The following is a 12,428-nucleotide window of genomic DNA, read 5'->3' as shown; positions in this document are numbered from 1 at the left end:
CGCAGCATTAGCCACCTCCCCAATAGCTACGCAAAGCAAAGCAGGTGGGCAAGAATTTTAGGCATACTTTCATCAACTTGCTGGTGATATTCTGCCTAGAATATTACTGCACATAGTAAACAGCAAGACTTATGACCCCAGTTGTTCTGGGGAATTAAGATTGTGTTGTCCTCCCATTATGGTAGAGTTTGCTAGGGCTGGGAACATTTTTTTGAAAGTATGTCTTCTTTTTTTTGTGTTTGTTTAAATTATGGTAAAATATACATAACGGAAACATTTTACGTATACAGCCATCCCCAGAACATTCTCCTCATCCTAAACCCAAGCTCTGTGTGACCCTCCACTTGGCCGCTGGCAATTTCCATTCTACTGAAAGTGTATCTTCTTCTCACCTCTGGCCTAAAAGTAGGGGTTATCCCCTGTGCTGTTACCTAACATTCAAAGATGGTAAGTACCCCGTGGCTAGAAGCCCGGCTTTGATCCCTGGGGAAGAGACACTTTGAAGTGACAGAAAGGCCATCATGGAAAAGGCTGTGATTGTTTGGGGGGCAGGCTGAGGAGCTGCCCACAGGAGGAGGGAGGGAGGGATGCTTATTTGCTGGTCCTTCATTGGAATGGGACCAAAGGGCCACCAAGTATCCTCCCAAACCCGAGACGGGGGCACTTTGGTCCCCGCCGCCAGGGAGAGGACGTCACTTCACAAAACACAAGCAGAAAAGACTGAGCCTCCTCGGCTCTGTGGCGTGTCCTGAGGGAAGAGAGGGGGATGCTGAGTGGGGACAAATGTGGGTGAAGGGAGGGCCGGCTGGGACACTGGAGTGAGGGCTCCTGCTTGGAGCCAAGGGGACTCCACAAGAGGGAAGGTTGTTCGTAGCAGGCAGTGAGGTGGGCTCAGGGAAAAGTCCCGAGGACACTAATCTCCGACGGGCCAACAAAGCACGTGGGCTTATGTGTCCCCTGACCAGCGCCATCCGCTCAGGGGAAGGGGAAAGTGAGAAGAGAGCGCCATTTTCCCAAGATTAGTCCAGCAGTGTTCCAACAGGATGAAATCAAGCTTCAGGAGGGAAAGACAGCGTTCAGCAGCTGCTGATCTCAGCTGTTACCCGGAAGCCCTCTTCAAAGGTGGAGCTTTCTGTCACCGTTACAAAAGATTTGCAGGGCACGGCCTGAAAGTGGGTGGTTTTGCCAATGACAGCGAAAACCAAGTCAACATTCAGAAACAAGCTGTGGAAACCAGACGGAATTATGGAATTAGTAAGGCTGGATTTGTTTTGTTAAATAGTGCCATCAGAGGGCAGCCTTTGTTCACGCCAGTAATTAAGGCTTCTTTAAGGGAAGAGAGAAAGTGTCCAAAACGCTGCTCCTCGAACATCACACCCTGCCTGCTTCTTGAGTGATTGATTTATTTTTAAATATTTTGCTTTTGTGAGTTAGTGTTGGCGTGGGAGCCAGCATCTGCGATAAATAAGGAAACAGAAGTGAAGGAGGGCGAGGGAGTCATGAATGAGAAATGAAGAATCCCGTGAAAAAAGGGCTCTGAGACGTGGTAGTTTGAAATGGTTTAGCGTACTGATCTAGCCTGTAATTCGCTTGGACTATTCTGACAGCACCTTGCTCTGACACGTAACTTCCTCATGTCTTCCCTGCAAGACACAAGTTGGGAGTTGAGTGGCGGGGGGGGGGGGGGGGGGGCACAGGTTGGAAAGTTACTGCCCCCTCAAGCCCCCCAAAACACTTGCAAACAAACAGTGGGGCAAGGGGAAGATGAATTGAATTGTCTGTCACGGTCTTTCAGCGTGTGGATCTAAGCCGCACCTGAGGAGATGCCGTTCATGCGGAAAGGCTGACATTTGTCAAAAATTATCATTCTCTCGGTTAGTTCAACAACCGGGAATGGACACATTCGATGGCAGTACACAAATAGTAAAAGTCCTCCTAAATCATCACAACAAAGAAGGGCATCTTTTAGGCCAAGATCATTTTTGACTCAATTCTCCAGGTAGTCCAGTTGGAAGACATGTGTCCGGACCAAATGTTTAAGCGGTTCAAAGACTGTATGAGGGAGCGGTCTAGTGGAAACCCTCACAGATCCCAACTGGCCTGAAATTTCTGCTGAGTTTGGAGTGTTTATCTCCTCTGGCGGGAAGCCTTCCCCGAAGCAACGATGGAAACATCAGTTTGGTCTGATAACTACTGCTTTCTATGGTTGAATTAATAAAACTGGGTATCGTGAAATGGTCCTTTTAGGTCTAAAAATAGGGAACAGAAGGAACAGAGCAAGATGCCTAGATGATGAATAAATGAAGCAGCTCGGCTATCTAATCACCAAGAGCTCACAGGAGAGGGTCTATATTTCAAGATAAGGATGCCATAGTTAATAGGGGAAAAAAAGAAATAAAGGCAATTCGTCCTGGGATAATGCCGCACGCTTCAGAAGTTCAGAACATTTGCGTGCACGAGGTGTGGGGAGAGAGGTGACTTCCATTCTTATGTTCTGCTCACCAGGAAGTGTCTTGCTGCGTGTTAAGAATGTCAGGAAGACTAGAAACGAAATATCAACCAAGAATATTAAGCTGCACTATCAATTTTTCTCTTAATGACCTCATTATCTTGAAACGAGCCAACCATACGGCTGTCAGCAACGATCGTGGTAGGTTTCTTAAGAGTAGCTCAATTATCTCTTTGCCTTACAATTCAAAATATGGAAGTCATTTTTTAAAAGCACGGGAAAGCCCTCTTAACAAGTTCCCACTTAGATGTTTTTCTGTTAATTGTATACTGGGGGGCTTGCTCTGTATGCCCGTATATATGGAGGTCTCGTACCTGGGCACCCCTCTTCCCCTCCCCGCCCCGCCGCCTTGTGCGTGTGGGGTGGCAGGAGAGGACATGATCGCTTCCGCAGATAGCGTGGGCTTTTTAAAAGGAGCAGAGCTGCTCAGGCCAGTCGCTCTTTTTTCCTGCTTAGAACTCTTGACTGCCAGCCATTTTTGCTGTGCTCACCCTTGGGGCTCCCATCCAAGGATTCCTCTTGGTCCCTCTCTTTGTCCGGTTTTAGCTCATGCTGGTCCCTGTGCCGCCAGTGCCCTTCCCTTTTGTCTAACGCTGACCTGTCCCTCATATCCCAGAGGCAAGGGCTCCTGTTCTGGAAGGCCCTCCACTTTTCCTCCCTCAGGGAGGGAGGGTCCCACCTCCCCTGTGGGAGAGACTGCCACTCTCTCTCCTAAAGCCCATCACACTTTGCTGCCAATCCTTCCTCGATGGAAGAAGAACAGACGCTTGCCCTAAAGCAGCGAAAGCGTTTCTAGTTCATTGTGGAAGCCCCGGTCCTCCACCAGTGAACAGGACATAGAGGGTGCCCGGCAAAACACGTGTTTGACTGAACAAAATGGAATGGAAGGTGGAGAAGTCAGCACGAGCCGGGCCCTCTCCTCAAGGTATCTCGGGAGACACCGCGAGGCTGCTCAGGAACTCGGCCGTCGGCTCAGAAAGAGGCTTCGACGGCAATGCCTCTTGAGTGCCAACTGGCAACACTGTACAGGTGTCTTTCAGCAGCGGCAGAACGATGTGCTCGCTTCGGCAGCACATATGCTAAAACTAGAGGCGGCAGAACGCTCTCACAAACCACTTCGACGAGAAACTACAAAGGTAGTTTGTAGTTGCCCTAGGGCCGAACGGTTGCCAGAGACATAGGAACGCGTCATTTCTAATACACAAATAGACACACAACCTGGATGGAAAAAAAAATCACAAGTTATGCAGGGATGCCAGATGAGAATTAATAGGAAAGTACGAGGCAACAAAGATTATTGGCATATACCACAGGAAAGATTACTTAGAACAATCTCCTCCGTAAGGAAAACAGGAGTACGTGTTTCAGTCTTGCTCAAGTATAAATTGCTACACTTTGTTAAGAATGATCTATTTTGGGGGCGCCTGAGTGGCTCAGTCAATTAGGTGGTCCGCCTCTTGGTTTTAGCTCAGGTCATGATCTTGCAGTTCGTGAGTTCAAGCCCTGCACCGGTGTGGAGACTGCTTGGGATTCTCTCTCTCTCTCTCTCTCTCTCTCTCTCTGCCCCTCCCCACTTGCGCTCTCTCTCTCAAAATTAATTTTAAAAAACTTAAAAAATATGTTAAAAAAAAGAATGATCTGGGGCGCCTGGGTGGCTTGGTTGGTTAAGCGTCTGACTTCGGCTCAGGTCATGATCTCACGGTCCTTGAGTTCGAGCCCCGCGTCGGGCTCTGTGCTGACAGCTCAGAGCCTGGAGCCTGTTTCAGATTCTGTGTCTCCCTCTCTCTAACCCTCCCCCGTTCATGCTCTGTCTCTCTCTGTCTCAAAAATAAATAAACGTTAAAAAAATTAAAAAAAAAAAAGAATGATCTATTTTGGTACATGTTTTTTTAAGCGTGCATAAGCAAGTCAGTATATATCTGGATTTATCTTATTTAAGATAAAATTATTTCCCCGTAAAAATATAAACTCCACTTTGCACGTATGTAATATCCTCCCCTCAAAAAAGTTGAAGGGCTTTCCTTCATTCCTGTGTTTGGAGCATCCCTACAAGGCAGGAGTGGGCAGAAACTGTTCCTATTTCATAGATGGGAAAACAGAGACCTCCCATCCCCACCCAGAGGTGAAACTGCTAGCCCAGAGTCATGGTCATTGGGAAGGTCTGACAGCCAGAGGTCCTGGCGGCCAGGCCAACACTGGTTTCTGGCGACGTGCTGTCTTCTCAAAGGTGTTTATCAATTTTTTTCTTTCATGATTAAATTAATCAAGACTAAACTCTTGGACATGTATGTATGTATGTTGCGTTTATTGTTTTTTAAATGTTTATTTTTGAGAGAGAGCATGAGTGGGGGAGGGGAAGAGAGAGGGGGAACAGAGGATCTTAGCGGGCTCTGCGCTGACAGCAGAGAGCCTGCTGTGGGACTCAAACTCACAAACTGTGAGATCATGACCTGGGCCAAAGTCAGATGCTCAACCAACTGAGCCACCCAGGTGCCCGTTGGACATGTATTTAATAGTAGAGGCCATGATAAGACGTGGTTACCATGCTGTGCTCAGTTCTGCTGACCCGATTAAGGTACTGGCTTTGGCTTATCATTAGAACTTTACACTGGCCTGGGTCAAGTATTAAAATCTGTTGCATTGCAATTTGTTTTGGTTGTAAAAACCTGACCCCTGAAGCAAGAAGAGTTAAATCAAAGGTTAGAGGACATCAGGGGTGACACGGAAGGAAGCTCACCAGAAAAGCAAGGCGCGGGGGTGGGCGTGCTCTGCTCTTTGCAAGTCGTAAAATGCAATGCCTGATAGCTAACACGACCTCGTTGTCTAGTTACGTCCCGTTACATGTTCTCGGCCGCTGGAAGTGAGAGGCAGGGCGCATACCCCAGACAATCCAGTACCAGGCCACTCTACAAATGTGGTGGGAAACACGCTCAGGCTACTGGGTCGCGGAGGCTGATCGGCAGTGTCCTATATGCCTATTCACCATCCAAGGGAACTCTGGGTAGCAGGGAGGCGGGGAAATCGCAGGGAGAGCTTACTTTTAAATATAAGGCAGCGCCTGCTCTTTGTCGCTAGGTAACTTGCTACATAACTTGCTCTGCTGAATCTCACCTGATTTGCACAGGGCCTGGTGCACGGCAGGGCCTGGTGCAACAGCCCTTTGAAGGCTAAAAGCTCCCACCCCCTAGACAGGTAGGCATCCCATGGCAGGGAAGCTGAGCCAGGCAGCTCAGGTGTGAATTCGGAAGCAGCTAACACTCAGGCAGAGCCCTGTCTTTCCCTGAGCGCCAGCCTCCCTGGGTGCCTGGCCCAGCGGGGCGTTAGGCCAGCATCAGCCAGCAAGGCCTCTTAGTGCAGACCTGCGAGGTCCTATATCCCCGCGGGAGCTGCAGCAGTAAGGGAAGTGCCTGTGAGAGGATAAGGGAGGCCCAGGGGTCCCCGGGCTGTGGAGCGGATCTGCCCCCGGGGCCTGTGCTCTGTCATCGGAAACCAACTGTGAGCACAGACGCAGGCCAGCCCATGGAGAGGAGGAATCTGAGAGCCACCGGTTTGCAGTAAAGCGCAGTGACAGGGGACCCAGGCTAACGGCGGAAGAGAGTGCCCAGAACTTGGGAGTTAGCAACTGAACAGATCAAGAGTCTCACAACGTAAATTTGAAGATCTGCATCATTATCTGCAGCTGAAGAAAAAACCAGATTTCTAAAATACCCCCACCAGCACCAAATATGCAAGATTTAGAATAATCAAATGCAATATGAAAAAGGTACGGAGAGGCCAGTACTAGCACTTAGATCCGATAAAATACACATCACTCCTCAACTAAGTTATGCCCAGAGTCCCGTGTGGGTTCACATGGTACAAAAATGTGCAACGAAATATCTGTCGAAACACCTATCCCTTGCCTCTGAGTTTGTTTGTTTTAGCACCTAGCCGAGTTTTTTCTTTAAAACACAACTACGGGGAGTGCCTGGGTGGCTCAGTCAGTGAAGCGTCCGACTTCGGCTCAGGTCATGATCTCACGGTTCGTGAGTTCGAGCCCCGCGTCAGACTGTCTCCTGTCAGTGCAGAGCCTGCTTGGGATCCTCGGTCTCCCTCTCTCTCTCTCTCTGCCCCTCCCTTGTGCTCTCTTTCTCTCAAAAATATATAAACATCGTTAAGAAATCACAACTGTCACGTCAAATGGCTGTGCATTCAAATTATTTCAAGTCTTCAAAAGATTTAAGATTAGTATTCTAGAAAGAACTGAAGCTTCTGTCCAAATATTTCAAATTTGGATCCCTCCACAGCCAAAATAAATGGATTAAAAAAAAAGTCCTTTCAAGGGCAATTACACTACTTTGAAAACGAAGGTGGATTTTAAAATAATTGTTCGTTAGAAGGAGTTTAAGTGCTAAAAAGAAATGAAAGAACCATTAAGCTGGAAAATATCTTACCTTGAGAAGTTGAGGAAATGAACATGTCGAGTGAATAAATAGGGCTGTTCGGCAGTACTTATATTTTTAATCAGTTCCATCTATTAAAAAAAGTACAAAATTAGCATATAAAGGATCTAATTTACTGAACTATATTAAGCTAAAGGTTATCTTCCCTACTCCTTTGTCCTCACTTATTACCACTTGGACCAGGGCCAAACAGCTGTGTTTTGTGCAACAGTTGTGAACTTTACATTAGGCTTCTTGCTGAAATCGATAGTCTTGTATTTAATTTAGTTGATCGCTACCACGAAAACAATGTGACAGGTTAAGTCATTTTAACTTGAGAATTCAGTGTGGCTGTACTGAAATGCAAGTAAAAAAATGTCTCTATGCCCCTTCTTTGGGAGTCAAAACAAGGCAAGAGGTTAAACATCATTTTAAATTTCTAGAATTACATTCTTGAGATATACAGAAATATTTGAAGCCAGGTCTGCAGAATTTAAAAGCGAGAACAAAATGAGGCAATACCTTACGATGTTCCTTTTTGATTCCAAGAATGTACAAAGCAAGTATTTTATAGGGAACACACAAAACACCCAAAACTTCTTGGTTTTCTGGTGGGTGGTCATCTGAAGTATTTATTTGCAGTTATCAGCAAGGCGAAGAGGAGTTTATATTTGTCTAAACTAACGTTTACGGTCTTCTGGAACATGTCATGATACGGAAAATGTTTAGTAAAATCTGTTAGAAATTCCAAGCATTCTTCTGACTCCCTGACTTCCTGAATTCCACTTTCCTTAGATTTTCGAATTGGCCCCATCAATACTGACACACAGTGGAATTTTTTTTAAAGCACATTGAAAATTGCCACTTTGGATGTACATTACCTCTTCGGAAACAGTCCACGTAGAACACTGGAAACAAAGGCGGTCGTTCATGTGTTAGCCACAGTAGCAATAACCACAATAAAATCAGAGTTTAGAACTCCAGGTTTGGGTCGAGCCAGACAGAAAACCTGAATCTGCCTGGTTCCCTCATGTCCGGCACAGGGCTCACGTCATAAATAAATGCTCAACAAATATTTATTGAATGAATTAACTCCCCCTACTACCTGCATTTTAGATTGTTACAGCAGGATCTCAGTGTCTAAAGCCTTTAATTAGATATTCAGGCTCACAACGACTGTTTGAAGAAATGAAATTGAATTTTAAAGGTAAATGACTGGCACTTCCTAACCTCGTACACGGTTCATCAGTGGCACGCCTGGGTAAATAATGATCTGCCTGTCCCCAAGCTTGAGTATAAAAGGAAACTGAACCCTGCTTCTTTATCTGTTGTTTATTCTGTGCACCACTCCCTCCCTCCACACACCCCCTGCATGTCCCAGCACCTGTTTTTGGCAACAGAACTTCCTGCTGGGTCACATAAATTTTCATTTTTGATGGATCTAACAAATAGAATTACAGATTTGGAAGCACAACCGAAGACTTCCGTTTGCTTAGAAACATAACTCTACGTTAAACGTGCTTAACGCGAAGACCACATAATGCTTTAATCTCTAGATTATTTTGATTCAAGTATTTCTCTGCACACATGAAAGTAATATGAGAGAGTCCCTCGTATCGTACAGGAAGACTGGAAGAACAGGTCAGAAGGGCAACTGTTTCTTTCACCTATTCAGCATCATAATATATCCTGTAAACGCATGCCAATGTGTTCAATTTAATGGAAGAGCTGTAGTGGTTCGATTTGGAGAACAGTGTCGTAATAGTCCTAAAGCTGTCTATTTCACAAGGAGAAACGGATTCGCGGTGACAGCGCGTCACTCTTTCTAGACGTACCCTTAAACGTAGGCGAGAAGTACTAATGCTCATGTTTAGTGCATTGGTACACCGAAGTCGGAGAGTATATCCAGCTCTCATACGCTCCATTTCTGCACACAACAGCGAAACCACGTACGAAGCCCCGCAAGCACGGGTATAAGGCACTATGGTCAAGGCGTCCTTTGCTTTGTCTCCACGAATGCTAAGACTTTCCCTAGGTCTAACGGCAGGCAGTGGTCTCCTGTGCCCCTGCTGCCCTTCCCCGGAGTTTCGTCCTGGACCTCCACGGTTGCCAGCGGCCTGCCGTTTCTCTGGCCCGAGTCTTATCTGCACGGGTGGCATCACGAGTGATAATGGCACTACCTAAAATCGTCTCAGAAACCACCTGTCCTTTTCCTTGGCTCATGCGAGGCCACTGCTGGCCTTTATTCTGATTCCATTGCCTACATTCATTTATCATTCATTCACTCAGCATTTATGGAGTACTTACTAGGCTTTGGAGGCCCTGGAGATCAAGACATCATTGAGGTGAGTGAGAAGACACAGAAAGACAAGACAGTGGAGTGTGTCCTAATGGTGTCCCCAAATCCACGATGACCCGGACCACACTCTCGGTCCTCGTCCATCTTTACTCCTTATCCAGCTTACGCCATCTCTGCAGAGTGTGGTCCTGGCTGATGGTACTCTCCATTCATCCATACTTGGCTAATGGTATGGTATCCATACCATTTCACTTTTGATCTGGGTCTTTCCTGACACTCGTATTTAGTCACTTGCTGAGTTACGTTGATTTTACCTTTACTATGACCCTCAAATGGCATTTAAGGTGTCCTGTGGCCAGACAAACAAGACCTCTCCTTGGTCCTTCCTTATACTGTGTCCAAGCTTGACCATATCCAAGCGCAGGCTCAAGCTTCCTCTTCTGGAATGTTCTTCCTCTTTTCTCTGCAGGTCCAAACCCTAACCACCTTTTACATCCTGCTAAAATGCCTACCTCTTTCAAGGTAGCCTTCCCGGATCTCCTTTTATTCAACATCGATTGATTTCCAACTCTGTGTCAGGCAATGTACTGCTTGGGGCTGTTGCTATAGGGATAAAAGATTGGGTTCTTGCTCTCAGGAAGCTCAGAGTCTTGCCGGCAAGCTGGACTGGTAGGGAGGTACCATTATGTGATAACCACCATGGGGTAGAATGCACAGAGGTGAGTGGCCTATCCCTGCCTGTAGGTGGACAGTTAGTGTTTCCTCAAGGAGGCACTCCTGAGTGGTTGGCAAGGATTCACAGGAGTCAGCAAGTGAAGAAAGGGACCCATGGCACTGCAGACAGAGGAAACAGTAGATGCAAAGGACAAAACCCGAAATGACCTGGATATTAAAACTGCCAGGAGTTCTGTGTGCTAGGCATCGGCTGTGGGATCTGCAGGGCAGTAGAAACAACTAGAGAGGAAGGTAGGAGCGGGTAATTGAGGGCCCTGCAGGCCATGTGAGGGATTCTGATCTTTATGCTATGGGCAATCCACAGTCAGAAAGGGCTTTCTTTCCAGATCTGAGATCGGGGCGGAGAATGTAAAGAAAGGAAGGGTTAGAAACAGCTTAGCTAGGAAGACGGGGCAATAATCCCAAGAGGAAATGACGCTGGCATGAACTAAAATAGTGCTTCCTGGTGTGGCCCCCAGACCAGCAACGTCGGCAGCAACTGGGGTCGCAACTTGTTAGAGATGCAGATTCTCAGGCCCCACCCCAACCAACCTAATTAGAAGAAACTCTAGGGGGTGGGGCCCATCAGTCTGTGTGGGGTATTTCTTGTTCGTTTCTTTATTTTGAGAAAGAGAGAGAAAGCACACGCACAAGCATGGGAGGGGCAGAGAGAATCCCAAGCAGGTTCTACACAGGCAGCACAGAGCCTGACACCAGGCTCGAAGCCACAAACCGTGAGATCATGACCTGAGCCGAAACCAAGAGTTGAACACTTCACTGACTGAGGCACTCAGGGACCCCATCAATCTGTGTTTTAACAAGTCCTCCAGTAGATTCAAAGGTACTGAGGGTTGAGGACCACAGAAGGAAGTCACTGAAAGTGAAGACAGATGGGGAGGTTTAGGGACATTAAGAAGGATCTTCCTCAGGCCTGTGGCCAGGTGGCAGCAGAAGGGAAGGAGAGGGAGTGGTCAAGAGAGCTTCCCAGAGCCCTGGCCGGATTCGGACACAGGCTGGTGCCCATTCGTGGGGATGGGAACTCGTGGCAGGAACACGTCTGGCTGCAGAAGTCAGGGCAAACGGGTTTGGTTTTGAACATCTTTGGCTAGAAATGCTGTTGCCTCGTTGGTCTCCCACAGAGCTTTGAGGATTTTCCAGGACATACATTTTTTTACGTTACATCATAGTTGAGTTTGTGTGCTGTCTTTGAGCCAGACTGTAAGCTCCTTGAGGGTCGAGGCTGGGCTCTAATTGCTCCCCCAGAAAGCCTAGCACAGAACACATACCCCATCACTGTTTATGGCATGAAGATACCCCTTCCAGAAGAACTTCTTTGGAGTCAAGAAACGTACGGCTCACTGAAGACAGAATTATCTCTTGGGCAATGGAAGCTAGCCTTTCTGGGACAGACCTATACACTCATCACCCTGGTGTTACACCATCTAAGACACAGCAACACTAAACTATCATTTCCTGGGTGGTTTCTGGGCTCTGCAGTGTCCAGAAGCTCTTTCTTCACATGCTGCCATTCATCCTCAAACAACTCCACAAGTTAAGTAGTATTATCTACACTTTACAGGTTAAGACACTCAGGCACAGAAGGGCTGTGTAAATTGTTTAAGATCTCACTGCTAGAAAAAGGTGGCATCAGAATTCAAACACAAGTCGGTCTGACACAAAGAATCCTGCTCTTTATCACTAAGCTGCAATCTCCTACCATTCCCAGTGCTTTCTGATCTATACATGACCTCTTAAAAGGGAGGAGGGGGGTGCCTGGGTGGCTCAGTCAGCTAAGTGTCTGACTTCAGCTCAGGTCATGATCTCATCGCTAGTGAGTTCGAGCCCCGTTATCGGGCTCCCTGCCGTCAGCATGGAGCCCACTTCGGTTCCTGTCTCCCTCTCTCTCTGCCCCTCCCCAGCTCGCACTTGCTCTCTGCCTCAAAAATAAATAAAAAACATCAAAAAAAAATTTTTTTTTTACAAAGGGAGGAAGAGGTCGGTTAGCAAAATAACTCCAGGGACTAAAGAGGGTTTATGGGGATGTGCTTTTTCTATCCGTCCTGTGATATGTTGAAAAACTGAAAGAAAGTTACAACAGGTGGAAAAGGATTAAAAATAATTAAATACAAAAGCATTAAAATATCAGAGAAGATATGTTTTTTAACGTTCCTGGTGGGAAAACAGTACATTTTCAGAAGAACAGGAATGAATTTAAAATACTGGGGGGGTGGGGGGTGGGGGGGAAGCTATGGAATGGAATGTACCTAAAGGAAGAGGTTGAATCACAGCACATCTGAGAATGAAAAAGAACTGAGGTTAAAAAAAAAAAAAAAGGCAAGAATCAAACAGAATGTATAATGCAGACGATCTGCGAGGAAGTAATTTTAAACTTTGTTTTCAATCTAACTGGTGGGATGGTATAGCAGAAAACCTTTACCTGTGGTTCTACCAGCACAGCTAGTGAGTGAAAGACTCTGCTCCCGAC

At 46.7% G+C, this 12,428-nt stretch overlaps 1 protein-coding gene across 1 annotated transcript in view; it reads right to left on the bottom strand.

Annotated features, from left to right (window-relative positions):
• The window catches only part of UST (uronyl 2-sulfotransferase), a 193,033-nt gene that overhangs the window by 110,516 nt on the left and 70,089 nt on the right, over positions 1-12,428 (bottom strand). The window contains exon 4 of the mRNA XM_049654668.1: positions 6,943-7,022. Within this exon, the coding sequence (XP_049510625.1) occupies positions 6,943-7,022 (80 nt within the window). The remainder of the gene's footprint in view (positions 1-6,942; positions 7,023-12,428) is intronic.

The sequence above is a fragment of the Panthera uncia genome (genome assembly GCF_023721935.1).
Source record: "Panthera uncia isolate 11264 chromosome B2 unlocalized genomic scaffold, Puncia_PCG_1.0 HiC_scaffold_24, whole genome shotgun sequence".
NCBI lineage: Eukaryota > Metazoa > Chordata > Mammalia > Carnivora > Felidae > Panthera > Panthera uncia.
This window is presented reverse-complemented; position numbering and strand designations above follow the sequence as displayed.